A 26,549-nucleotide genomic window follows, 5' to 3' on the forward strand; every position below is an offset into this window, starting at 1 on the left:
ATAAAGAGCTCCTACTGTTACCCCCAGAGCATGGTAAGTGCTTCAGCTCCCCAAGGGTGATCTAAGGGTGGAGAGGAGCACCGGGACCTGTTTCTGGGAAAGTCCTGGTACTCTCGGATAGAGCTGAAAATGCCCAGCCCATGTCCTCTGCGGGGGGATGACAGAGGAGATGGGTTGCTCTGGACATCCTGACATGCCTGGACTTGTATAGCAGGCAGGGAACGCTTGTGTACATGGATGTCTTCCTCTGCCCCACTTCTGGGGAAGATGTTCTGCTGCAGTGATGCTCAGGGTGTTCCGGCATGTGGGACCCAGTATTTTGGCAAATGAGCTTGGGATGTGGCTTGCCTGAGCTCCTTTGTGCTTCTAAGCTTCAATAGAAGCTGTCTTCTGATGGGTGCAAGGGGGCAGCTGCTCTCTCCATGTCCCGAATATCCTTCCATGACAAAGCTGGGACCTGGTGCCCCTTCTGAGACATTCAGATACCAGTAGCCTGGTCTCCTGTCATCCTGGAAAACCAGAGATCCAGCCAGGATGCTGACTGTGTTGGGTGGTGAACACCTTGTGCCCTTCCTCTTCCTGGTGCTCATCTGCCTGCTGACGTAGCTCTGGAGGCTCAAGGAGGTGCCTCAGCAGAGGTTGGTCCCTGCCCTGAGCCATGTTCTCCCCAGCCACCTCCTTGAGAAGAGCTGCTGTGTGTTGTGGTTGGGCTCTATGGAGACGCTGTCCCTGCAGGGAGATGGCTTCCTGCCTTTGCTTTCATGCTGAAGGTGGTTTCAGAAGTGCTGTGGCCCCAAGGTGCATGCGGCTGGAGAGCAACATCGCCCAGCCCTTCCGGGGGTCACCTTTTCCTGAGTTATTCCACCTCTGGGAAAACTCCTCTGGGAGCCCTCGGTTGGCATATTGCAGCTCAGGCAGCCTGGAGCTTGGTGATTTGTCAAAAAGGGGCAATTTAGGGGACAAGACAGCTGGCACCCTCCATCCCAGCTGATCCTGGTCATGGGGACCCAGGCTGCTGGCTGAGAACAGCTCTGCTGGCTGCCTCAGCACCTTCTCCTGAGTCTCTGGTAGGGCCAGCTGAGCCAACACTGAGAAATGTTGGGTGTAGTGAAGTCGTGCAGCGCTGCACAGCGCACAGGACAGCTTTCTGCTCTGCCCTGGAGTGCATCTGGCTTTTTGCCTGGTCCAGAGCCTTTACTGGGGAGCAGAGTGATTGATGTGCTCGCTCCTGTTGCTGCAAGGAGGCCACCTAGCCTCTGCCTCTCGTCCTTGCTTTGGGGCTGTATTTTTGTCATTTTGGCATGACACCTGGGGCATTTCTGCTCTGGTCCTGTCTGCAGCACCCTGCAGTGGGCACCAGCACCCATCCTCTGGAGAAACACCTTGTAGTGGGCACTGGCATCCATCCCCGTTAACTCCCCTTGCAGATGCCCGGTGCAGGTTGATGGGGCTGGACTGACCTCCTGGTGCCGGGAAGGGTGGAGCTGCTCTTTTCATGCACACCGGCCATCTTCAGGCAGAAATATGTCCCCATGAACCACCCCAGGGAGCTGCAGGGCAGGAAGAGGTCATGGACCCTCAGCCCTTGACAGCTGGAGCTATGGGGAGATGCTGCTGCTACTGGCTGGGAGGTACTGGTGGGGTGTCCTACTTGCCCAGGTGAAGCCATGCGGGAGGAGAAGCACTGGGCAGGGATGCCCTCTCCTCCCGGCAGGGCCGGTGGGCCGCGGGCGCTGTCGCTCTCATTTCACTTCTCTTGCTCAGGCGGTAAATCTCGCCTGACGGGGCAGGAAGAGGCACCGAGCGCTGAGAGGGGGAGGAGGTGCCGAGGCAGCGGCACTGCCGGTTGGTAACCTCAGCGCTTCCTCCCAGCAGGGTGCCTTTCCCGCGGCGCCCAAGGATGCTGCCCTGACACCCGCATCCCCGGGTGGGTGAGCCCGTGGTCCTAACCATGGCCGTGTCCCCTGGAGGGGTCCCTGCTGAGCTGCAAGGTAAGCATTGCCCAGTGCTGGGGCATCGACGCCACATAGAAAGCACTGGTATGGGGCCTGCTCGGCTCCCATTTGCTGTGCCGGGGTTGGCAGAGCCACTTTCGGGTTCTTCATCGGCAGCAGATGTGGTTCAGGGGGGTCTGAGCAGGGTCTGAGGCACGAGAGCTGCTCTTGCCCCCAAAGCTCGCATGCTCGAGGATGCTGCTTGGGCAAAAAGCATCCCCAGGGAAGAGGCTGGATCCTCAAGGACATGGTTCTCCATGGCTCCTGCTTTTGGGTGCAGCCTGATGCTGCTCACTCACATGGGCTTGGGGTCCCATGGCCAACTGGGGGTCCCTGGCAGCTCCTCAGCCATGCAGGAGATGTGTGAAGTACCACTGATCCCAGCCTTCACTCATTTGATTGAAGAAGCAAAAGGCTGCAGAGGTCTTGGCGTCCTTCAGCCTGACTGGCCCCACTGAGGCTTGCAGCAGGGTGGGAAGGAGCTGGGTTGCTGTGTCCCCACAGCCCCAGGTGGGGCTCTACCAGGATGGGTCCCTGGGGACATGTGGCTCAAGCCACTGGACCTGCGGGGCTCTCGATACCTTCAGCAAGGGCCAGAGAGAGCGGCATCATTGCAAAAATCTGTTTTGCTTTGCATGGCGATGGGCAGTTGCGGTTCTTGTCTCGCTCCTCTGAGTGAGAGTCGTGAATCAGGAGAGACGGGGAGGCAGTGTGGGGAGGCGATGCTCAAGGCAGGAGGCAGCGGGCAGGAGCAATGCTTGCACTGGTCCGCAGCGACTGTGGAAGCAACTGGTTTGCAAATGTGGGGAGGTTGGCACACACGACCACCCATGCACGTCACAACCAGGAGAGCTGCTGAAAAAATGCAAAAGCAGAATATATCCCTGGCTGCACTGTGGGGAAGCAGGACTTGTGTGCTGAGTTGCTCCCCAGTGGTAAATTTGGGAAGGAAGGAAGGAAGAGAAACCAGGACCCTCTATGTTGCTCTGCCAGCTCCCAGTGAGCAAGGCAGCACGTGCAGCGTAAACCGGTGATTCTAAAGCCCTGTGCTTGGTCGAGGCTGCAGCCTGGGCTGCAGAAGCCGATGAGGAGGTGGATTTATCACCCAAGCAGTAAACAAGACCCAGAGCTGGTGAAGAAGCGCGTGGCTTAGCTGAGAGAGCAACCAGGGTCTGACTGTCGGGTGTGGATGGAGAGGAGTTGATTCAGGCGGGGACATGGGGGACAGTGTCCCCAAGGGCAGCAGGGCACGTGAGAGAGGACCAGGGGTGGCTTCAGCCACCTCACTTCATGGGGACATCTGTCTTTTCAGAGGGCATCACCGCCTTCCTGGGGACAAAGAAGGTCCTCCTGGTGATGAGCATCCAGCTGCAGGTGAAATCCAAGTACGACGACTATATCTTGGTATGTGCAGAGTCCGGCCTGGTTCCTGCTTTCCCCATTTCTCCAGGCAGCTGTTTCGTGGCTGCAGCGGGGGACAGGGGTGGCTCACATGTCACCCCAGTCCCCTGTCACGCCAATGTTCCTCTGCCTAGGTGCTGACCCCCTGGCGAGCCTATGTGCTGCCGGTGATGCTGCCAGTGAGGGTAAGTGCTGGGGACCCTGTGCTGCAGTAGAGCCCCATGGCTGCTTGTGGCACCGGGGTGGGTGTCTGTGGGACAGCTGTGGGTCACCCAGGCCATCAGGTCTGGAGAAGCCCCCAGAAGCAGGATGAGGAAGAGGATGGGGTCAAGGGGAGGGGGGCTGGTGAAGGCTGGGGGGCATGGCTGGGCACGGCCCGCAGCGTGGGGAAGGGTGGGAGCTGGGGGGGCACCCTTGGGTCTCTCTTCTCCATCAGTGCTGGGGCTAACCCTGCTCCTCTCACCCACAGGTTCACAGCAGCTTCAGCTTCCTGGAGGTGAGGGAGATGACGGTGCGAGAGCCCAGCTTGGTGAGTGGCGCCAACACCCATGGCAGACCCAGCCCGGGCACCCACCCCACCTTGTGCCCACCTCCCCCCACGGCAAACCCTGGCCCAGAGCCCACCGTGGGGTCTGGGGGAGTTCTGGCCCCCCATTGCACGCTGAGGGTCACAAATGATGATCTGTGAGAGCTCCGCAGGGTTATGTATCCCTTCAACACTGCTAATGAAATCCTCTTATGGCCTTGCCCGGGGTATCACCCTCGGGGCTGGAGGTGTAAGGAGGCACCCAGGGGTGCTGGGGGCAAGCATGGGTGCCTGCGCCTCTTCCCCTCCGGCAGCTGCAGGCAGAGCCTGGCCATGGCACCTCCTGCTCGGCAGGGACAAGGTGACAAACGGCTGCTGGCTTACCAAGGAGAAGCCAAATTTAGCAGGAGGGCGTTTTAAACCCTGTTAATCCTCTTAGAGAGAGGCGTGCGCATAGGGCAGGTGCAGCGGGTAGGAACTGTGGAGGAGAGGAACGGGATGCCTGGGCTTGGATGTGTTGGCTGAAAGGGCTGTGGTTCTCATTAACCTCTTGTCTGTCTTTTGTTTGTTAAAGCATCATCAGCGATGACAGCCTCAGTCTCTAAACAGTGTTTCTGCTGCTCAGCAGGCTGCGTGGCTGAGATCTGGGAGAGAAATAAAGAGGAACTGGGCAGAAAGCAAGGGGTGCTGGGGCTTGAAACCCCAGGGTGGAGGGGGCTGAGACATCTGACTGGGATATGGAAAGCCCAGGGGTTATTAATCTGCAGGCAGAGTGCAGGCAGGGCTGGGCCCCGCTGCATCCCACAGCCCTGGGCACCAGCGGAAGCGCCATCCTTGCGCGGTGCCAGCAGATAATTGTCATCTCGCTCCCATGCCGCAATCAGCGCGTAATTAAATCAGAGAGCGTGTTGCCATGGGATTTTTTTTTCTGGTAGGAATTGAAAGCTAAAAAAGCCTCAAAACCCGATTAGATAAATTCAAGGAGGAAACCTCCATCTTCCAGCTGCAACTGCTGCAGGCAGTCAAGGCTACTCTCACCCCCCCTGCTTTGGGCTGCTTTTGTGTTAGCTTGAATTTTGTGGAGGTTGATGCTTTATTCTGGCACATTATGATCTCTTGAATGTATTTTATCCTAAATTCCTGCTGCTCGCAGCCTTCCCTGTGCTCATAGTGCTCTGGTTGGGTTTTGAAGCAGTGGCTGGGTATTTGCAGTGAGAAGCTGGTGGCTGTCACCGTTGTGTCTGGGGGCTTGGGGACGCTGTGTGCTGCCAGCTCGCTCAGGCATCTCCCATCCTTTCGACTCCGCAGGTTGTCATAGAAACAGATGCAGCATCTTATGCCTTCCGGTTCATGTCCTTTGATGATTTGGAGCAAATTGTCATCCATGTCACCATGTCACTTAAGAAGGTCTTTCCAGACTCATCACCTGGGTAAGGGTCTTCTGCTCCTCAGGTGTAGTTGTGTAGGTACCAGAGCAAACTCTTGGCTCAGAAAAACCCTAAATATTGGATGGGTTCACAATTAGCACCTTTTAACAGGAGAAAACCACCCTGACGGAGGCCAGACCCTGCTCCCTGATTGCATTGGGAAGACTATTTCTGGCCACCCTCACATGCAGGGGCTGTAGCTAAGCATAAAGTGGCAGGGATGCTCTTCTCCCAGCCCACCACCACACCACCCCTCTGGTCCTTCCCCAGGACACTGCTCAAGAACTCCCCCCCCAACCTGTACGAGAGGATCCGGCAGATCACGGACTCGCTGGAGGAAATGCTGCAGAGCAGCCCTGGGCCCTGTGGTAAGCCCTTTTTTCTCCCTACACATCTCCCCCATGTTGGACCAGGAGGGTTGGAGCACCCTGGGGACCATCACAGCCCAGTGTCCATCAACAGTAGCTCTGCTGGCAGGACACCTGTGGTGGCTTAGGTCAGAAGGAGCCCTGCTAGTGGGGTCTGCTCTCCACCGGCCCACGCCATCCCATGTGGCAGGAGCAGGTTTGAGGGGACGTAGCTCCCCAGAAAGGAGCAGGACAGCTGTGGGGCAAGGATGCTCAGTGTCCACCTATGAGGACGTGCAGCCGTGGATGCTTCCACCCACCTCGTATGACATCACTGCAGAGCCAGGGGCTTTTCCTAAAGCCTGGTTTGGAGTAGGATACCTCCATTATCATCATAGCAATGCAGCTTTCCTGGTATCTACATAGATCAAGCAAAGGCAGCTGCAGCCCTTGAAGTTGTGTGATTACTTTTGGGCTGGCAGCAGACCACACAGGACACTCTGGCCCCTTTGAGGAGGGAAGGGAGAGCCTCCACCATCCTTCTCCTGCTTTCTGCCCTCCCCAAAGGTCTTTTCCATGTTCCTGTGGGAAGGTCTGCCACCAAGACTGCCTTCTCTTTGTAGGGGGGTTTTCAGAGACCTACGCTGCTTTATGTGATTACAACGGCTTTGCCTTCCGCGAGGAGATCCAGTGGGTAAGCTGGTCTGTCCCATGGAGAAAAGACAATGACAGTGTACCACTTCGTAGGCAGGGAAGCAGAATGATCACAGGGCTGCTGGGGCTGGGACCATCCCAGAACATCCCAGGAACATCACAGAGCTGGGAACTGCAGTTTTGCCTGGCTTGAGTGGCCCCTGCTTCTTGGTGGGGTGGAATCAAAGTGCAGGTAGGGATGAGATGCCTTGGACCAGGTTGTTTCCCAGACTGTCAAGTAAGGAGAGCCCCTGGAAATCTGGGACCTTGCTGGGTGTCCCTAGTAGAGGAGAACCCTGCTGGGACCCAGCCACAGCAGGACCAGCTGTCCCCCTCTTCCTCCAGGACACCGACTCCAGCCCACCTCTCCCCACACCCTCATTCCCGCCAGCCTGGGGACGCATTGCCTTCTTCTGGCCAGTCCCTGCAGAAGGGGTCCAAGACCCACCAAACCATTCCACCAATTTGGGCCATGTGCCCAGCCAGCTGCAGTGCCAGGGGAGGTTTTCAGCTTGGGGTTTAGGCAAGGGGCTCCCCAGGGGCGGGTCCTCGAGGGCTCAGCTACTTCCAGCAGCGATGGGCACCTGAGCCCTCCCCAGGACCAGGTGCTGAGCCTGATCCGTGTGTCCGTCCATCCGGACAGGACGTGGACAACATCTATCATAGTCAGGACTGCCGGGAGTTCAACCTGCTGGACTTCAGCCACCTGGAGAGCCGGTGAGTCCCCTGGCCATGCCACGTGCGGTGCCTCGTGCCATGCCAGCACTTGTCCCCATCCTCCCTGTCCACAGCAGGGGTGGCCCAACACACTCCTCCGCTTGTGTTAGAAGCTTTTATCGCTTTACATGCTCCAAGGACGCCACATCTGCAGGCTGCCGCACCCCCGCACCAAACACAATGAGCCCCGTCCCACGGGGCGACAGACCCGAGAGGCCGCGCAGCCTCCCCTGTTCATTTTTAACACTTAAATAAGCCTGCGAGCTGCTTACAGAGGTAAAAACCAAATGTCACGGCGCCTTCTGGCAGCTCGTGGCTGTCAGGTGTTTCCCTATGCAAAGCAGCCGTGCTGCCCCCCCTTGCATATAGAAATATATATAACAAATAGCTGTTACAGGGTTATAACCTCGTAGCGGGGCCATGAGCTCTGATTGTGCTCAGTCTTCCCCGTGAGGCTCAGCCATGTCTCCATCCCAAGAAAGACGGAGCGAGGGTTCAGCTGAAACTTGTTTCCACTCAAGCAAAACCTGTGTTGTTCTTTACACGAGAGCTCAGGATTAAAAAAAATAAGTGTGTTTGACAGAAGCATGCAAATATTTTGATTAATTTTATTTTCCCTGAGGGAATAACCTGGGGAAGCTGACTTGTGCCTGTGGGTTGCTTTAAACTCACGGACCCCAGTCCTGCTCCATTGAATGGTGCATTGGGACACCCTAGGGTTGGGTGTCTTGGGGCACCCATTTGGGACCAGGCTTGGCTCAGCCTGGCCCCCGACTCCCTCATCCTTGTCACCCTGCAGAGACGTGGCATTGAGCATCGCTGCCTTGTCCTTCAACCTGTGGTTCACCAAGCTCTCCTGCAAGGACTTCAGGCTGGTGAGTGCTGGCGCCGCGGCGCTGGGTGCTCCAGAGATGGCCATGTTTCCAGAAAAGCTTTCTTTTCCCCTGCCAGAACCAGGAGATTTCGGAGCAGCTGCTCTACATGCTCAGCAAATCGGTGACACTGGAGGAGCTGGTGCTGGAAAACAGCGGGTTGAAAGCGTAAGCAAAGGTGTTGCAGGGTCCTGGTGTGGTGATGAGCAGCGTCTTGGCAGCCTGGTGGTGCTCCCTTCATGTGCATGGAGCAGGGGGTCCATGGACCCGTGTGCCAGGGAAGTGTTGGTGCCCCATCTCCTCTGCAACATAAAGCTCACTGTTAGCAGCCTGGAGGCCAGTGGGCATCACCCACCCTTGCAGAGGCTCTGCTTTCGGATGGAGCTGGCTCTGCCACGTGGGCAGGTGCTGGTGGCACATCCCCATAAGGCTACAGGGTTGGCAGCTGTGTCTCCTGGAGGTGGCCGTAGCTTGTTCAGACGGGTGGCCCTTTTCCCCACAGTGACTTTGTGCAGAGGATGGCCCAGGCGCTCAGCAACCATCCTGACTCTGTCCTGCACACCATCAACCTTGCTGGCAACCAGCTGGAAGATAGAGGTACACAACTTCCGGGCTGGGATGAGTTTCCACCAATGAAAACTGATGTTCAACTCTGGATCGCACCGGCAACTGCCCCCTGCCCTGAGGGCTGTAGCTCGGGGTGGGACGGGCACCCACCTGCACTGGCACGGCCACTCAGGGCTCTCTGCTCTTTCATCAGGGATCGTTGCCTTCAGCCGGCACATGGAGAAGAGTCCCAAGGGTCTGCAGAGCCTCAGCTTGGCCAGGACGATGCTCACTGCCAAAGGTACAGCCCAGCATCCCATTCCCTGCCTGGGTGCCATTGGGAGGCTGGGCATGGCAGTGCTTGGGGACAAGCTGGCACCAAAGTGGGGGCTGGAGGGGCTGCAGAGACACCCTGGAAAGGGCATCTTCAAGGTTATGATGTCCTGCTGGCCCAGCTCTACGAAAGAGCCCCTTCCTCTGCTCCATGGCTCTCCCTGGTGCTGGGGACCCACAGACATCCATCTCTCTCCCTCTCCTCAAGCAGGAATGAGCATGTTATGCAAGGCCCTCACAGATAACAAAGCCATCGGACCCTCCCTCCGGCACTTGGACCTCTCCGGAAACCCCGGCACCCTGGCTGGGGATGACATCAGCGTGAGTGCCCAGGGCTGCGATGGGGTGACACCATCCAGGCTCTGTCCCCAGCGTGGTTTGGATGGCTTTGGTCTCCTGGGGTCTGTGCCCTGCCTTGCAGCACCCCAGGGATAGGGAAGTCACAGCTGTGACACCTCCCTGCTTACCCAGGGGCAGCTGGAGGATGCACTGGGGACATTCCCATGCATCTCCTCGTGGGACAACGGGAGATGCCACCTGGAGCAAGGAGGCATCCCAGGAGCGAGTGGCACAGGGCTGGGTCCCTCTCTGCAGGATTCATCCCTGTGCTTAGCAGGAGGGAGGAGGCAGGCTGGAGCTGGGATTTCTGGGCTGCAGGGTGCTGGGTGAGGGGGTCAGGGTCCTGGGCAAAGCTGCTAAGCCCTCTCTGCCCACAGAACCTGCAGAGCCTTCTCCGCCAGTGTCACTCACTCTCCCACCTCAGCCTGGCTGGCACGGATTGCCCTTTGGATGCTGTGAGTACCTGCGCAGGGGGTCCCAGCAGTGAGCCCCTGACCTCAGCCCCCCTCCCGAAAGCATGCTGTGCTGCTATGGGGTGCTGCCACCCCATCCCAGCTGGCACTGGGCTGCAGACACAGGGCATGCGTGAGGCAGCAGGCAGCCAACCCAGCGATGCCCTGCTCTGCGCCCACTGCCACGGGCAGGTTGGGGAACTCAGGGTTCAGCAGGAGGAAGAAGGGACCCCCAGCATGGGGCAGACCCCCTTAGCACCTCTCACAGCTCATCCCATACCATCACCCATTCATCCCCGGGCTGTGCGAGGGGCCACAACACTGGCTGGGTCCTCCTCAACATGGCTCGCATCCCCACCCTGGCAGCTCTTTGGAGCCCTGGTCCATGGATGCCACACCAGCCTCGTCCATCTGGATCTCTCAAAAAACGTGTACTCCCACAAGTAAGCCCCTAGGACAGCGGAGAGGAGGGGAGTGCGGTACCCAGGCGGGTAGATGGTGCCGGGTTGCAGATGATGCCATGTTGTTCCCGTCTTTTTCAGGAGGGTGAAAACCATCTCCCCTGACATCAAGGAGTTTTTCAGCCAGGCCTGTGCTCTCAGGCATGTCTCCCTGGCAGGTACCAAGCTGCCAGCGGATGCTGTGAGGTGAGGTGGGGCTGTGAGTCCACTGAGGGGAATGGATTTGGGGCGAGCATGGTCTGGGGGGACCTCGCTCAGGGCTGGTGGGGAGGATGGATGTGGCTGTGGGAGGCAGAGCTCTGGGAGGGATGTCTTCTCCAGCACCCCACTTCCACTGTGAGGGGCTGTTGAGGGGCGCCCCATGGTGGGTGCTGGTGCCCCCATTGCTCGCACCAATGGGTGGCTTTGGTGACTTTTCCAGGACGTTGCTGCAAGGGCTGGCAGACAACAGTCACATCAGTGACCTGCGCCTGGATCTTAGCAACTGTGAGGTGAGGGGCCAGCACCCATGAGTGCCAGGGTCCAGCCAGGGGGTCCCATTGTGGCAGTCAAGGGGGCTTGCTCCCTGTGCAGGAAGGTCTGTGCCCTGTCCGCTGTGGGGCTGGGGTGACCTTCCCGACGGCAGGATCTCATTTGCAGGGCTCGGCGCCTCCCCTTGTACTGATGTCTTGCTGTTTCTTCCAAGCTGAGATCAGCGGGGGCCCAAGTCATCCAGGATCTCATCCCTGATGCCAGCTCCATCAGCGACCTGGATTTGTCCGACAACGGTAGGTTGTTTTTTCTCCACCTGGGAGAAGATCTTCTCCATCTGTGTGTCCAGCCACTGCAGGCTGTTTGGCAGAGGCCAGCTCAGCCCCAGCACCTTGTGAGGAGTCCCCAGGGAGATGGGTAGGGTCTGCTGCACTTGCCTGCCTCTTGATCGCACTGGCTAATGCAACATGAAACTGCACTTGTCACCTGTAAAAGTCCTTCAGCAGCAGAAGCTGCAGCACTGTCGGCTGTGTCTCATGGGGATAAAGGCACCCAATGGCCACCAGTGGATTCCTGCCTGAGAAATTACCACCTCATCAGGCTTTTATGGCTTTTTACCCCCAAAACCAACCACCCTTCTCCCTTCCCCAAGGCAGGCAGCCCTTACATGTGCTCTTCTCCCTCTGCTGATGACCTTCCCAGCATGCCAGGACTCTTCCATCACCTCCCAACATTGCATCCTGTGGTGGACAGCAGTGGTGGCCCTTGCCTATCCCCTTGTTCAGAGAGAGCATCTCCAGCACGGGGCAGGGGGTGACTTCTACATCCCCTCCAGCCTCAGGACTTGCCAAAAATTCTCGTTTCACATCTTTCTTGGTACAAGCCTCTTCAGCTCACTGAATCTGAGGTGGTCTTGCATTGCTAGCTCAGGGTTTGAAGCATTGAAATGGTCTCCCTTGGCTGAAACTCTTCCCACCTCTCTGCAGGAGTTTGCAGCCTCTGCTGCTAACCTTGTCCTGCCATGGCCTCCAAAGCCATGGGCGAGTAATCCTAAGCATCACCTCTGCCAGCTCTTAATTTCACCTAAAAGGCCCCAAACCTTAAAGCAACTTTGCTAAGATCTCACAGCAGACCATGTAGCTCCTCAACAGCCAGATGGTTCTGGGAAAGCTGATGAGGTTTGGAGTCCTCTAAAAACCTCTTCAGGCCACCAGTGCTCCAAAAGCTTGCTCTCTTACCCAAAATCTCTAGCCAACCTTTGCCAAAATATGTTTCTATTTTTGGTTTTCCCGGTAGAGCAGCTCCATGCAGGAGGGACAGTACCATAGGTGGGTCTTGGTGCCTCTTGCCCTTGGCTGGCAGAGCGGCCAGGCGAGCAGATCCCTGCTCGCGTCCCTGTCCTGTGGGAAGGATGTCACCTTTGCTTGCCGAGTTTCCCTGGGGATGCTGCAGCCATGAGGGTGGGAGTGCAGGCAGCTGCCTGCAAGCTGTAAGAACTCCTCCCATGTTGCCCAGGGTGGTGAGCGGGTGATGGAGGGCACACCCCTGCGGGATGGCAGAAAGCAAGCACCGTCTCTGGCTCCATAAGCACTCCCTATGGCTCAGCACAGCCTTGTCACCCCAAATAGCAGGAGTCCCCAGAGCGGGTGCTCCTTCCCTGGGGTCATTCCTCAGGGACCCCAGCTCTGCACAGGTCTTCGGTCTCCTTGGGGGAGCCATGAAGAGGAGGAAGATGCTCAGGAGGTGCCCTGGGCACCTCTCCACCATCCCACAGTGGCAGCTTGGTGGCTCTGCAGGTCTCCTGTGAGGGACCACCTTGGTGCCATCTCTGTGGACTGCTTGGAGCATCCCAGCGGGTGTCTTCCATCTCTCACAGGCTTTGACCCTGACATGGTGACACTGGTGCTCTCCATTGGCAGAAGCAAGTCCATTAGGCATGTCTCTCTGGGGAAAAACTTCAACATCAAATCCAAGTAAGTGCAAAGCCACAGCACCCGGACCAGGAGCCATCCTGGCACCATGCACCCACCTCGACACTCTCTCCCTATCCAAAGCCCATGGGCTGGTCAGAAATGCTAGGGATTGCCTGCCCGTCCTGCCTGCTCCAACCCAACGGGGAGCCTGGGGCCGTGGGGGGACCACCACCTGCTCCTGGCGCAGTCCCTGTGGGACCGCAGGCACTGCAGGGACAGGTCACAGCCTCAGGCAAGAGCAGGAGGGAGGACGGAGCTCTGCCAGCTGCCCCTGTGGCCATGAGGGATGCGTGTATAACCCCCGCGCTGCCTCTCCCACAGGGAGGGGCTGTTGGATGTCCTGCATCGCATTGTCCAGCTCACCCAGGAGGACGACTGTGTAAGTCCGGCTTGCCCTTAACCTCCCCAGCTGTCCCAACCATGCTCTCAGTCACCCTCCACCACCATCGTGCAGCCTTCGTGCTAGGGTGCTGTCCAGATCCCTCCCAGCACAGGCTGGGAGCAAACCTCCCTCCCTCCCACTGCCATTCAAATCCTTCTGCTCTTATTTTCCTCTGTCTGAAGCAGATGCTCAGACAGAGAAGCGAGAACTGTTCCCATTCATCTGGGAAAGCGGGAGCCTGTGTCTGGCTAAAGGCACAGAGGAGATGCTTGGTGTAACCTGGCCGCAGCCCAACTTTCCAAAAAAACCCTTTCCTCCTCGCTGTCTGCCAGTCATCTGAGCTAAATCCAGAGTGTTGCCTAAGCGCCCATTGCCTTCCTATTTCTTGGGGTTCAGCATGACTTGGGCTCTCGAAATCCAGCACCAGGTCCCCGCAGCAGCTGCTGGACGGGGGTGGAGGCTGTGTCTGCGAGGGTGACACACATCTTGACATGTGTCCTGGCCATCTCTCCCCCTCCTTGTCTCCTTTCTAGCCTCTCCAGTCCCTGTCTGTGGCTGAATCACGCCTCAAGCTGGGAACCAACGTCCTGCTGAGTGCCCTGGGCAGTAACACCAGCCTCATCGCTCTGGACATCAGTGGCAATGCCATGGGGGACACGGGGGCCAAGATGCTAGCCAAGGCCCTGCAGATCAACACAAAACTCAGGTAGCAGCAGGTCCACATCGCCCTGTGGGTGCCCTTCCCACCTTGTGCCAAGTGGCCCTGATACGGTGGTCCTGGTTGTGATGCTGATGCCATCAGAGGAGGCTTATCTTGGCTCCTGGTGACCACGGATATGGCCCTGAACCATTCCTGGTGCACGGTCAGATGCTATGACTGTATCTTGCTCTCATGGCAGTCATCTGGCAATACTGGCAGGGGACATGTGAAGGGCAAGAGATTAGCTCAGTCCCTGCCCTGGCACTTGCCAGCTCTTTGCCAGGCTCCTGCACAGCCTGGGATGCTGCAGCCGACCCCTTGCAGTCACTGGCCTCACCCCATGCTCTGGCATCAGTTCCTAAAATGCCATTTTTTGACCACATTGTGCCCGCAAAGGCAAGGCAGGGGTGTCTGCAGGGGACGGGGAAGGGTCTTCCAGCCAGGGCTGTTCCTCTGAGGGACATCTGCCCCTGCCAGCAGATGGTGCCTGACCGTGTCTGCCTTGCCCTTCACTCCCTCCAGGCACCCACATACTTTACAGCTCCTTGCAAAGTTTAGGTTTTGAATACTGAGATTCAGATTTTTAACCCCCTTTCTAGGCTTTCTGCTGCTTGGGGTCAGCCTTGGGCTCACTTCTCCTGGCACCCAGTGGGTGGGCACCCACTTCAGGGCTGCCTGGATGCAGGCAGAACTCACTCGTGTCCTTCTCTTTGCAGGACCGTGGTTTGGGACAGGAACAACACAACCGCCCATGGGCTCCTGGAGGTGGCTCAAGCTTTGGAGAGGTAAGGAAGGATCTGCTTGGTCCTCCTGGCTTGCTACTGCCATGCAAAAGAGCCCCTGGCACCAGGATGTCACCATCCCCAGGGCCTCTTGTCCTCTTGAAGCAGCAAGTGCATCACGCAGTTGCATACAGGTCCTGAGGGAGTCGGTCCACAGCTTGGGCCTTGCAGCCAGCAAAGCAACCTGCCACCAATTCGGTGATGGCACCTTTGTTTCCGGCCTCAGAGTCTCCCCTGACCCAGCACAGCCCCGTGTCACCCAAGGCAGCAAGCATGGGGGGATCTGCTGTTGGTGGAGGTGTGATGGTCCTCTCCTCCCTGCCCATGCAAGATGGGTAGGAGTTGTCCACCTGCCGAGCACACTCAGGGTCTGGTGTTTGGCCATGCAGGTTCTCTGGAGGTCTAAAGAAAGAGAGGCGGATGGAGAGCCTGGGCGGGTGGTCACTGCCACCTCACTGGGGTTTGCTGATGGCCGGAGTTTTGCCGTCCCCATCTCCAGGGCTGGACCTTGGGGCAATGTCCAGGCTGCTGTCGGGTGGGCTCTGGACTGATGTTATGTCTCTGGGGAAATGCACAGCAGGGATGAGCCCCATGAGGCTGACAAGGGGTCTGGCAGCACCCGCTCACCCCCACGCTGTCTCGCAGGAATTACACCCTCAAGTCGATGCCCTTGCCGATGAGTGACGTGGCTCAGGCATACCGCAGCAACCCGGAGAAAACAGAGGAGGCGGTGCACAAGGTGGGGGGACGCGGGCTGGGGGGGCGCAGGGCTGGGTGCCACCGACACCCGCTGCTCATGGCCTCTTGCCTGCTGCAGCTCCAGTCCTGCCTGACAAGGAACCAGCTGCGGCGCACGCTGCCTGCACAGACCTTCCGGCTGCAGCAGGGCATCCTCACCACCTCTTCCGAACAGGTTTGCTGGCCAAATTGCTGCATGGGGCTGCCCTCCCCTACACCAAACAACCCTGGATAGCTTGTGTGAGCTCTTGCAAGCAGCACAAACCCCTTTTCACCTTTCCTTAGTGGAGGGCAGAGCAGTTCGGAGGGATGAGAGTGGGGCCAGGCAGAAAGGATATCTCCAAGGAACCCTCTTGGTTGCATCCATGCATTTCATGCATATGCAATGCTGGGATATCTCACCACTACGCTACCCCACGCAGCCTGTTCCCAGCTCCCTGTGCACGCTTGCCGCCATGTGGCATCCCCAGTTATTAGGCAGGGATGCTCTGGGGGCTGTAACCTGCCTGCGCCCCCGCTTGCCCCATCGGGCAGCGCCAGCACATCCTTCTCTGGGAAAGTCACAGCAAGGAGGGTAACTGGCAGTGCTGCTCCGGCGTCAGTGCGTGATGCAGCCTCTCCATGCTCCAGATGGTGAATGAGATCTGCCTGAGCGTGCAGAAGCATGTCGACATCCTCAGCGCCTGCCCGGGCAGGGAGGTGGAGGCAGACATCCTCTGCGCAGAGGAGGCCATCAGGAATGCCAACCTCTCCATCAGTGTGAGTCCGCCATGTGGGGAACCCCCTCAGCTTGCCCAACTTCAATTCAGGATCGAAGTGGGTTATTGATTAGTTAATGACATAATTAACCGGCAGTTGGGGAACACCAGAATCATCAATGCAACAGATGCATATCACTGAGCTCTTGCAAAACGTTAAAGAACAGCTGTGAATTTCTGAATCCTCTTCTAGAACAAGTCCAAAAATGTTCTTAATCCCCCCGTGTGCATGCACACAGGTGTGTGCAGACCCGCTGGGAGCTATGGGTTACAAGCGCACCCCCTCTTCAGCAAGAGCACCCCCTGCTCGTGCACCCCTCCTTGAGGGAGGTGGGTGCTCCATCTTTGGGCACACCCTGCAACCCACGAATGCCCACACTTGTGAGAAACACTCCACACATCCCTGGAGTGTTCCTCCTTGGGGCACCCTCATCCCACCCTGGCTGGACGCAGCCCAGCAGTGAGGATGATCCATCAGCCCGTGAGGAAGGCCACCACGTTGCCTGGGCAGCTCCTGTCACTGTCACCCCTGGTTTGATCCTCCTGGTCCCGCTCCTCTCTCCCCATCGCATCTTTTCCTCCTCCTCTAGTTCTCTTCAAACCACCTCCTTTTCCTTTTTCCCTACTCTCTTGGCCCTTCTCTGGGTACTTAATCTGGCAGAAATAGGATTTAAGAGGACAGTGCTGATGGTGAAGGGATGGGAAAGGATCTCCTCTGATGTGGGCAGCAGCATGGCTGGGTGCAGGGAGGGAAGGAGGACCAGAGAGTGGTGGGGAGCAATTGAGGGTCTGGCTGGGGGACCACAAGGGGTCAGGATGCCCAGCCCGGACCCAGCAAAGCCAGAAGGTCACTGGGTCTCCCCAGCTGATGCAGGCAATGTTCTTCCACGGGGCAGCCACAAATGCAGGCTGCACATGGAAGGATGGAAAGAAAGGATGAGGTACCACGGGATGATCCACAGTCTCTCTTCCCATGGCAGATCCTGCCCCTCTTGTACGAAGCAGGAAATACCCCATACCAGAATGGCAAGCTGCAGCACAAGCTGGAGTGTCTCACGGAGGAAGCATCACAGACCTGCAGCCGGGAGATCCAGGTGGGCACCCATGTGGGATGCTTGTCAGTCTTGGACCAAGAATGAGGGACATGGTGTCTCCTGGAAGCCACGTGAATCCTGATGGAAAAGACCCTGAAAACTCTCCTTTCCTCCCCAAACTTCAGGCAATCATGCAGGCAGCGCTGGACACAGCTCACAGCCTCTGCCCAGCCGTGGTGCAGAAGAGCGGGATCAGGGATCAGCTGGTCAATGCCATGTCGGAGCGGATCTACCTCCAGGACCACCTCAACCTCAGCGCTGTCCTGGACCAGATGATCACCGATGTCTTCAGCAAGCTGAAGTGGGTGACGTGCCATTCTTCCTTCTTGCTCAGCAGCTGGCTCTCACCCACGGGGCCAGATGGGGATTTTGGGGGCTCCCTACCAACTGTTCCCCTCCCCACATGGTGGTGGTGGTGGTGTGCTGGGTCCTGCTGCTGTGTTTTCCCAGCTGTGGCTCTGCTTCCTGCTCAGTTCCAGTTCAGATATGTCCCTAGGGAGCTGGGAAGTCCCATGGGGTGATATCCCTGCAGGCACGTTCCCCATGGCTGACAGAGGGGAGCCCCAAGTATCAATGGGGGGGATGCACTCAACATCCTCCATCCCAGCCACTGCATGCTCCTTTTCCTGCTCCGGCAGCATGCACCCAGCGAGCCGGAGCCCAGGGCATGCCCTGGGTGCCTTTCTGGGTGCCATGGTTGAGTATCCATCTCCCCAGCAAGGCCCTCCCTGCAGGGGCTGGCCCCATACCTTGCAGGGTTTGTGAGTGCTGGCCCTGACACCCCTCTCTCTGCTCCCAGTGAAATCAAGCTGTCTGTCACAGCTGCCGTGGCTGACTGCATCGTGGATGCCGTGCTGGGAGACCTGACCGTTGCCCAGTGCAAGCTGGTGAGCGCTGGGGGATGCCAGCCCCTGCAGGATGGGGATGCAGGGCTGGGATGTGGGATGGGGGTCTGGGTATCCCAGCATTGCCCAGACACCAGCCAATGCTATGACCACAGATTTGCTGTCTGGGAAGCAGGACAATTCCCACCCAGGCTGGTTTTTCTCCCAGGTAATCCTCTCCCAGTGCGGTCACAGCAGCATTAACGTCCTGAGTGAATTCCAGGAGCTGTCGTGTGGCGGGGGGTGCCAGGGTGAAGCCAGGCACCAGCCGCTCGTGCACTGGGGCAGGCGTGGGGCAGCTGCACTGGGGCTGGCAGCTGGCTAATCAGGCCTAAATCCGCTCGCAAATCCCACGTAGGGAGCGGAACAGCACGGAGCACACAGGGCGGCCGGGTGCGCTTCAGCCCCTGGGATACTTTAAGTGTTTCCTAATGGTTTTAGGCAGAGAGCCTCCCCAAGCAGGGGCTCGACCTCCCAGCGCTGCTGCCGGAGCCGGCTGAGGATGATGCCACCGCACTGGCGAGGGGCAGGAATCCTCTGGACCTTGCTGCGGAGGAGGTAGGGTCTGACCCCGCTGCCACTGTGTGATGCCTGCGCTATAACTGCCTTTTATCCGCCTTACCGGATGATGCCGGGCTTAACGCCGCAACCTCTCTGGGTGCATGCACCCCCAGCACTCCCCCAGGGCAGCACTAAGGCAATTAGTGCTGGGAAATGGGACTGTTAGCCTGCCCAGCCATGCTGCCTGCCCTGCTGGCACTGGGAGCTTGTCCTTGTGGTGGCCTGGGCTGGTCCTGGCCACACAGCCCCTCCGGCTGTCTGTTGCTTCGGGACCTGGGGTCCAGCGCACCATGGGGTCCCAGTCAGGAAAGCATCCCCTCTGGCATCATGGGTGGTTTCAGTGCTGGACCAAGATGAGGGGGTGCAGCCCTGGGGGTGATGGAGGGATTGCACCCATCACTGGGCGAAGCCTGGCTGGCTTCGGCTGTCGCTGGATGCCACTCACCACGGCCAGCTTCTCAACGCCAAAGCCACCACTGTCCCTCTCTCCCTGCAGTACAAGATGGCCCTGCGGAGGAAAAACAAGCATTTCAGAAGCATTCGGCCCACACCAACAGTGAGAAGTAAGGCCACTGCGCGGCTTTCCCTTAGCCATGGCTTGGTGTGTGCTGTGCCACCGTCGCCAGGGCATGGCAGGGGCGGGGGGCTCGCAGCAGCGATCTGGGGGGCAGCACCATCTGCGATGATGCTACAGGCTGCAAGCAGAGGCTGGCAGGGATCTGGCCCCTCCCGAGCTGTGGCATAGGTCTGCAGGCAAAGCTCACCTTGAGCTTGCTCTTCTACTGTTTTTGGGGGGCAGGCTGGCTCAGCCCCCATGGGTAGCAGGGTAAATGCCCTGAGCTCCCTCCCCATGTAGCCAGGCAGGGGTGGAAGGTTTGTCCATGACTCCGGATGCCGTGGCATCCCTCCACCATCCCAGGGACCACCCCAGTCATGGGCATCACCAACCCACCCAGTACCCCAGGGACCTGGCACAGGAGACATTGCCCAGAGGCCCTCCTGCTGCTGGTGCTGAGCTGCCCCAGGCTTCTCTGCCGCTGGTGTTGCCCCACAGAGCCCTGTGTGCCTGGGGCGGGGGGCAGGATCCTGGGGGCAATGAGCAGCTGACGGGTGACTTCTGCTTTTGGGGGCTTTGGCTGTGATGCATATTTGGCTTTGGCTGAAGCAGAGCTCACACCAGACCCCAGCGCCTGGCACCCAGGTGTCCCCAGGGGACCCCTGATGTCCCCAAGCCCAGCAGCATCCCGACTCCTGATGTCCCTGAGCCTAGCAGCATCCCCCCCCCAAACGAGGCGGGCTGAGGAGCTGGCTGCAGAGCAAAACGGGGTGTGTTTGAGGGTGCTGCTCTCTGGGCCAGCACTGGCAGAGCTTGTGCCGTGCAGCCACTGCTGGCTGTGGCAGTTGGCTCGGTCCCTGCCAGAGCATCCCCCCCGCGCCCCCTCCCCTGCACACAAACCTCTGGGGACCGTGGCAGGCTCTGACTACGCTGCAAAGCCACAGCCCTAGGGGCTGCCGCACAAGATCTCAGCAGGCACAGCCGCGCTCTCCTCCCCACGGCTGTGGCATGATGCAGCCAGAGCCCCGCCGACCCTCCACGCGTGGGCGAAGGTGGCGGTGGTGACGATGGGGAGGCCTGGCGAGGCTGGGTGCCAAGCGGGGCCCTCTTGCCTCTCGTAGGTGTCTCGGAGCTGGAGCCGGTGGCGGGTAGGGACGCCAGCGGGCTCCGAGCTCACCGGGCGCCGCCGTCACTCAGCCCCGCCGCGCCGCCGGCACGCCCTGCCTCCACAAAGGATGCTGAGCCTGCGAGCAGCTCGCTCCCCTCCATGCAGCCTGCCACCGCCACCACCGCCGGATCCCTTATGGACCTGCCGACCGCCGGCGAGAAGCTGGAGCATTGCACCAAAGCCAGGCCCCGGCCCAACCGCCGCCACAAGCAACCGCCCAGCAAACCGAATGTAAGGGGGGGGACGCTTGGCAAGGGAGGGAGGGTGGATTTGTTTTGGGGTTTTTTTCATTTTTTTATCAGTTGGGTGAATTATTGCAGTCGGCATTTGTTGCAAGGCAGGAAAATGAGATGCGTGGAGCCGCGGCTGGTTTATTATCCTGCATTTCAGCCCCTGACGGAGCCCCTTCAGAGGAGGGGGGCAGCCCAAAAGGATGGGCAGGGGGGCTGGGGGGGGTGCAGGGAAATCATCCATCCCTTTTCCTGCTGCCTGCTGGGAGATGCCAAGCGGTGGGAGCCGGCAGAGAGGCAGCAGGGAATGAAAAAACCCGCAGAGTTTGGGCGCAGAGGGCCGGCGCGTTTGGCAATGGCTCCAGCTGCCTCTCTCCTCCTGCACCCAATTTGCTCCCCCCATCCAAAACCCATCGGCCCCGAATTGCCAGTGACTGCTGCGGCTCCCAGTGATGCTGGTGGGGCTCTGCTGGCTGCAGCAGGGTGGGTTTCACCTCCCCCCCACTGAAAGGACGAGCACCTGGGGCTCCTGTCTTCACAGCCCCCTTCCCAAAGGAAAAGTAACTTTTGGGTGCAGTCAGTAGAGTCCGGTTCCATCACCGACCCCAGGGATGGATCCCGCCGGTATCACCTTGTCCCCATGCCGCCGTGATGGAGCTGGATCCTTCCACCTGCCAGAAAGCCCTGGCTCTCACAGCTGTGGTGATGTGCGCCCTTGGACCATGGTGGGACCAGCGCTGCCGTGGGGCTGGAGGAGAGGCAGGAGCTGTTTCCCGCAGGCAGGGCGGATGCTGGAGTCTGGCAGGGGCCAGGCAGGGCCTGGGGGCCATCACCTTGGCACATCTCTCCGCAGCGGGATGGGCACGCTTGGCACCCAGGGCTGGCCAAGCCTTGCGCAAGGACAGGCTTTGATGGATGTGATGTGACAGGGAAAGCAGATCTCAGATGGCTGGAATGGCTCCTGAGCGGCATCAATCCAGCCGTAATGAAAAGTCGTTATGGATTGAAATGCCACCGATGGGGAAGCACCTCCCTCTCATCGACAGGAAGCCACTGATGCGGTGCCATGTGCCGGGGCGAGGAAGGCTTGGCCATGGTGTGAACCACTTTGCCATGGGGATGGAAAGGGTGGCCTTCATGCAGGCTGTGGTGGCACTCCAAGATTGGACTTGAGGATGAGCACCAGCCTGAAGGATGCAGATGTGGGTGTCCCTTCCTTGGAGCTCAAATGAAGGAAGCATCCCTGCCAAAGGCTTCTCCCATGGGACAGCGGGGTCGGAGACCTGCCCCAGCTCTAGGAGGCCTTTCACAGGATTTGTCATCATGTGTCACCAAGGAGAGTCAGAGACACCTTAGCTGTGTGTAATGCACAGGTACCTGAGTGTATACAGGTGCCATACCCCAGCCACTGTGCTGGGGAGCCACCAGCACCCCAGATATGGCACCCAGTGGAATGCAGGGGGCTGGCAACTGAGCTGCCCTGCCTGCACAGGCAGGGTGAGGAGCTGGCAGGAGCCTGGGGAGGGCTGGAGCTCCCGATGTCCCAGGGATGCAGCAGGATCAGAGCTGGGATGCAGCTGATAACACCATGGTCTGGCTTTTGTGCTGGATGCACAGAAAGACAGAGGGTGCCAGAACCCATCCCACACAGGCACCCACTTGTAGGTGCACAAGTGTGGGTAGCGTGTGTGTGTGTATCTTTGCCCTGCGCTGGGCTGACGGCCACACTTGCTTGCAGGTGCAGCCTGTGGCCTGCGAGAACAGCGAGGACAGGAGCATCACTCGCGTGGACGAGGGGCTGGAGGACTTCTTTGCCAAGAGGCTCATCCCAGAGGAGCTTCTGTAAGCCCGGGGGGTGCCCAGGGTCCCCTGCACCCACCCAGCCCCAGGATTTCACCTACCCTGCAAACACTGCTGGTCCCAGTACCAGAGGGATACTGGGGGAAAACATCGCTTCTTATGGCAGGCACCCAGCTTGTGCATCTGCCCCAGGCATCGCCAAGGGCAAGGCTGGGGGGAGAGGGCTGGGATGAGGCTACGGGGTGCAGGATGCGGCCAGCACCCCGCTCCCATGAGCCTGGGGAGGAGCTGTGGGGCCTGTCCCATAGCAGGGAGGCAATGGGGCAGCACTCATAAGGTCCCACGCTGGGACCAGCTGCCCTTGCTGGGACAGCATCATCTCAGGTGGGGTGTCTGGGGTCTAGATCAATCCCTTTGGGATGGACAAGGGGTGGAAAATGATCCTTAGTCCCTCAGCAACCCAGAGCTCACCTTTCCCAATCCTTCATCTGTCCCCAGCCCCACGGCTCCGGAGACCTGCCTGGGATCAGCCCCTCTGGCTCCTTCCGGCTCCCGCACCCTCAAGAAGAAAATTGGGAATTTTTTTGCCTTCAAGAAACCCAAATCCAGCCGGGGCTCGAGGTGTGAGAAGGAGCCTGAGGGTGGCCCCGCCGCCCCCAGGAGCCGGCGCTCGATGCTCAGTGACATTTTACGGGCCCCCAGCAAGGCGGGCGAGGCGGGCAAGCCGCTGAGTAAATCAGAGGAGGGAGGGCTCGCTGCCGAGCCCCGGGCAGAGCCCGAGCACTGCCAGACCCCTGACTCTGCCCGCAGGATCCGGCCCAAGTACTCAAGGGAGGGCAAATCCCAGTCGCTCATATTGCTATCTGGGGAGGACGAGGATGCGCTGGGGGTCAGGCATGATAAGGTAAGCACTGTCACCATCACTGAGCCACTGCCGCTGACCCTGCTGTTTGGCTCGCCTGGTGGGTGCTGCTCCCACCCAAGGGTGCTGGTGGTGAGGTCAGCCGGGCACCGCAGGGGGATGTGGGGACACCAGAACGATGGCTGGGGACATCCCCGTTGGGTTGTGGCTATGCCTCCATCTCCCGGGGGCATGGCTGTGTTTGGGGACCTGGGTGCCCTGCGGGCAGGCAGATGGGTGCTGCGCTGGGTGCCGTGCCCCTGGCAGGGCTGTGTCTGTCCCACAGAAGAGACACCTGGAGAAGAGTGAAGCAGAGCTGCCCGGCTCCTTCGAGCAGCGTGTGCAGGTCATGCTCCACCGCATCGGTGTCACCAAGGGCCCGACTGCCGAGAGCAAGAAGCAGCAGGTGAGGACCAGATCTGCTTTTGGGATGGATCCTGCACCCAAAGGGCAAGTGGAGGTGGTGATCCATGGGATGGGGCTCCCCTGGCCAGGACCAGCGGCACCCAGCTCTGTGCCACCATTGCCTGTGGCCTCTGTCCTGTCACCCAATCCTCTGCGAGGGGACTGATATGTGGGCTCCTATGTGCTGCATGGTGTCCGTCTGTCCCTTCTTCCCTGGAATGCACCTATCCCCTGCACCCACCCCAGAGCCCAGCAGCACTCTGCCCTCCGCCACCCTTCATCACCGAGGGTGCTGCCACCCTGACCCCCCTCACCAGGTTTCTTTCCTCTTGCAGAGCAAAGACAGCGAGATCAAGAAAGCCGGCTCAGACGGTGAGGGGCTGCATCCTCCCCACCCTGATCCCCACCTGGCTGGGCACCCAGGGGGTGGGCATGGGCAGGCCCCCTCAGGCCCCCAGCTGTGGGTCCCACCATGTCCCCACCATGCTGGTGGCATGGGGCAGACCCCACTGCGCTGATGCTGGCCGATGGCTTGTGCTTGCAGGGGACATCGTGGACAGCTCTGTGGACTCCCCCCCATCCCTGAAGGCACGCACGCACTCTGTGTCCACAGGTGGGTCACCAGTGGGTGCCGGGGGGATGTCACACTGGACCCCAGGGCAGAGGGCTCTGTCCCTTCTGTTAGCACCAAGCAGCGCTGCATGGGGACCGGAGCTAACGGAGACTGGTGGGCAAGGGCACCGGGGCAGGGTCCCACCCTTGAGAGGGTGCCCTACACTCATGGGTGCCCAACTCTGGCAATGGCGAATAGAAATCCAGTACTAAGAGCCATCCCCTGGGGCTGTCACTGCCCGGCACCCACAGCTCTGCCCTGCCTTCCCCACAGATGCACCCTTCCGCAGCCCAGCCGCCGTGATGGAGCCCAGCGCTGGCCTGGCTGAGCCCCAGCCAGCCTGGAGAGCCCTGGGGAGGCAGCTATCCGCCGAGCCGCAGGGCACCAGCTCTGACCAGCCCCGGCGATCCTTCATCCAGGCTGAGCCCAGTGGGCTACCAGAGCCTGGGGGCCGGGAGGGCTGGAGCAGCAGCCTGCCGCGGCCGGGGAGGAGCACGCCAGTGGTGCTGCCACGGAGGGTCAGCCACAGTGGGGAGGTGGGTGCCGGCAGCCCCCTGCCCACGCTGCCCACACCGCCCGACACTGAAGGTAGGCGTGTGCGAGTTGCTGATGGGGTCCCCTGAGGTGTGTTCCCAGAGCCCCTTGGGAATGGAGGGCAGCAGGGCCTCAAGCACCCAGTGCTGGGTGCTGATAGGGGGCTGCCAGGAGGTCGGGGTGCTGCAGGCTCCCTGCAGATGGCACCTCGTCACTGCTTTCCCAGACAATCGGCTGACGCCGCGGTTGGCAGCACCATGGGGGACCGGCCGCCGAGCTGTATCCGTCCACGAGGAGCAGCTCAGGGAGCCCGAGTGCCCGGTGGAGCTGGGAAGTAAGTGGGGGCTGGAGTGGGACCCCGAACCTCCCTTGCACCCCAGACTGGAGGAGGCAGGCACTGGCACAGTGGCATCCCACGTTCCTGGTGGTGCTGCCTGTCTCAGCTGGCAGGTGGCTGCCCATAGTGCCAGGGTGATAGATGATGGCATTGCCGCACTGGGAAGATCCTGGGGGGGACTTGGCATTGCGATCAGCTCCGGCAGCAGCCTGGCTGCCTGGGCTCACAGGCAGAAAGCAGGCAGGAGGCAGGTGGCTGCGCCCCACTATAATGCAGGGCTGGGTTGTTTCCCCCAGCGGGCACCGTCCCCCTGCGCCTGCGGCGATCGCCTGTGTTCAAACGGAGGACTAAGCATGACTCCCTCCCGGAGCCAGCGGGCGAGCCCGGATCATCCTCGGATGCTGCAGGTGAGATGCGATGCTCTCCTCCCTTGCACTCCTGCTAAAGTGGGTGTTGGGGTATGGAGGGTTCCCCCGCGCTCACGCCAGCACCCGTGACCTCTCTAGGTGCCACACCGCAGGACTGGTCCCGTGCTGGGCTGGAGGAGCTGCAGGCTGGAGCAGGCACTGAAGGCGAGCGGCCGCAAGCCCTGGCACAAACTGTTGCGAATGCACAAGACTCAGCAGCCGTAGACCAAAGACGCCCAGTGCCAGGCCGGGGAGAGCCAGCCCTGGGACAGTGAAGCCCCTGCATGCCGCTGCACTGTTCCCAATAAAACCCTGCAAGCAAGCGCGCGGTGCCGGGGTGATTGGCAGCTGGGGTGTGGAAAGCAGAGACGGGGCGCAGGTCTGCTCCATACTGGGCTGGCGTGGATGCGGCGGCAGGGCTGGCTAACGATGGCATCACCCACCTTTTGCTGCGGGAACAGCCGGGCCACCAGCGTCGCCCGGGAGGGCAGGGGTGCCCAGGGACCATGCCGGAGCCCTCGGGACGCACCGAGCGGCATTGCCTTCCCGGGATGGCCTCCGCCGCCATGGGCTGCAGAGGGGGAGCTGGTGATTTTAGGCAGCAGCTGGGCAGGCAGCGCAGGCAGCGGCAGTGCTGGCAGCCAGCCATTTTTAGCAAGTGTTACCAGGGCCCTTTCACCTCTCCAGCTCCTCACCCCACGGGGTACCGCTCTCTTCAGCCCCCCAAGATGCAGGTTTCCATCTGCAGGACCACAACCCATGGCATTTCAGCACGCAGCTCTGCAGCCGATCTCCAGCCATGCCTGCCTCGCCATCCCTGCAGCTCTCCCAATGGCACCAGCGTTACCCCAACACCCAAGCGGCTTTCTCCTGTGTTGACCTCCGCTCAGGACCAAATGCATTCCTTACACGGATGTTTACGACAAAGCAGCAAGATGCTTATTTTTTTCTTTCCCCCCCCCCTTTTTTTTTTAATACAAGAGCTGTGTATTTAAAAAATATACAATTTTTATTTTTAATTTCTACAGCATAACCCTGCGGGATATTTTTTGTAACAAACAGTGCAGGACCATACCTAAACCAATTAATAAAACATCCAAACTCCTGCGCTGCCTTTGGAGCGGGGATCAGGTTCTGGGGCCTCTGC

At 59.6% G+C, this 26,549-nt stretch overlaps 1 protein-coding gene across 1 annotated transcript; it reads left to right on the forward strand.

Moving 5' to 3' along the window:
- The first annotated feature begins 1,869 nt into the window (after window positions 1-1,869).
- CARMIL2 (capping protein regulator and myosin 1 linker 2) lies at window positions 1,870-26,446 on the forward strand. The gene is made up of 40 exons (XM_087740427.1): window positions 1,870-1,991; window positions 3,307-3,398; window positions 3,530-3,580; window positions 3,865-3,924; window positions 5,230-5,351; window positions 5,619-5,716; window positions 6,319-6,389; window positions 7,032-7,105; window positions 7,905-7,980; window positions 8,057-8,145; window positions 8,480-8,574; window positions 8,738-8,824; window positions 9,068-9,177; window positions 9,573-9,650; window positions 10,014-10,090; window positions 10,190-10,294; window positions 10,530-10,599; window positions 10,794-10,875; window positions 12,456-12,552; window positions 12,874-12,931; window positions 13,468-13,640; window positions 14,351-14,419; window positions 15,062-15,155; window positions 15,234-15,329; window positions 15,785-15,913; window positions 16,893-17,006; window positions 17,132-17,307; window positions 17,806-17,893; window positions 18,332-18,448; window positions 18,948-19,014; window positions 20,129-20,406; window positions 22,144-22,247; window positions 22,704-23,109; window positions 23,393-23,512; window positions 23,847-23,883; window positions 24,056-24,124; window positions 24,398-24,712; window positions 24,885-24,992; window positions 25,292-25,402; window positions 25,502-26,446. Exons 1-40 carry the CDS (start codon window positions 1,952-1,954, stop codon window positions 25,675-25,677), a joined length of 4,479 nt encoding a protein of 1,492 aa, XP_087596553.1. The 5' UTR covers window positions 1,870-1,951; the 3' UTR covers window positions 25,678-26,446.
- Window positions 26,447-26,549: the final 103 nt, after the last annotated feature.

The sequence above is a fragment of the Nipponia nippon genome, unplaced genomic scaffold (assembly GCF_047370975.1).
Source record: "Nipponia nippon isolate SJK-2023a ecotype South Korea unplaced genomic scaffold, ASM4737097v1 scaffold_7, whole genome shotgun sequence".
NCBI lineage: Eukaryota > Metazoa > Chordata > Aves > Pelecaniformes > Threskiornithidae > Nipponia > Nipponia nippon.

Bases quoted from the DNA above. Each gene is read 5' to 3' on its own strand.
- CARMIL2 (XM_087740427.1), top strand. From the start codon at position 1,952: ATGGCCGTGTCCCCTGGAGGGGTCCCTGCTGAGCTGCAAG. The intron at 8,825-9,067 runs GTACAGCCCAGC...CTCCTCAAGCAG, and splicing joins GACGATGCTCACTGCCAAAG to GAATGAGCATGTTATGCAAG. The intron at 20,407-22,143 runs GTAAGGGGGGGG...ACTTGCTTGCAG, and splicing joins AACCGCCCAGCAAACCGAAT to GTGCAGCCTGTGGCCTGCGA.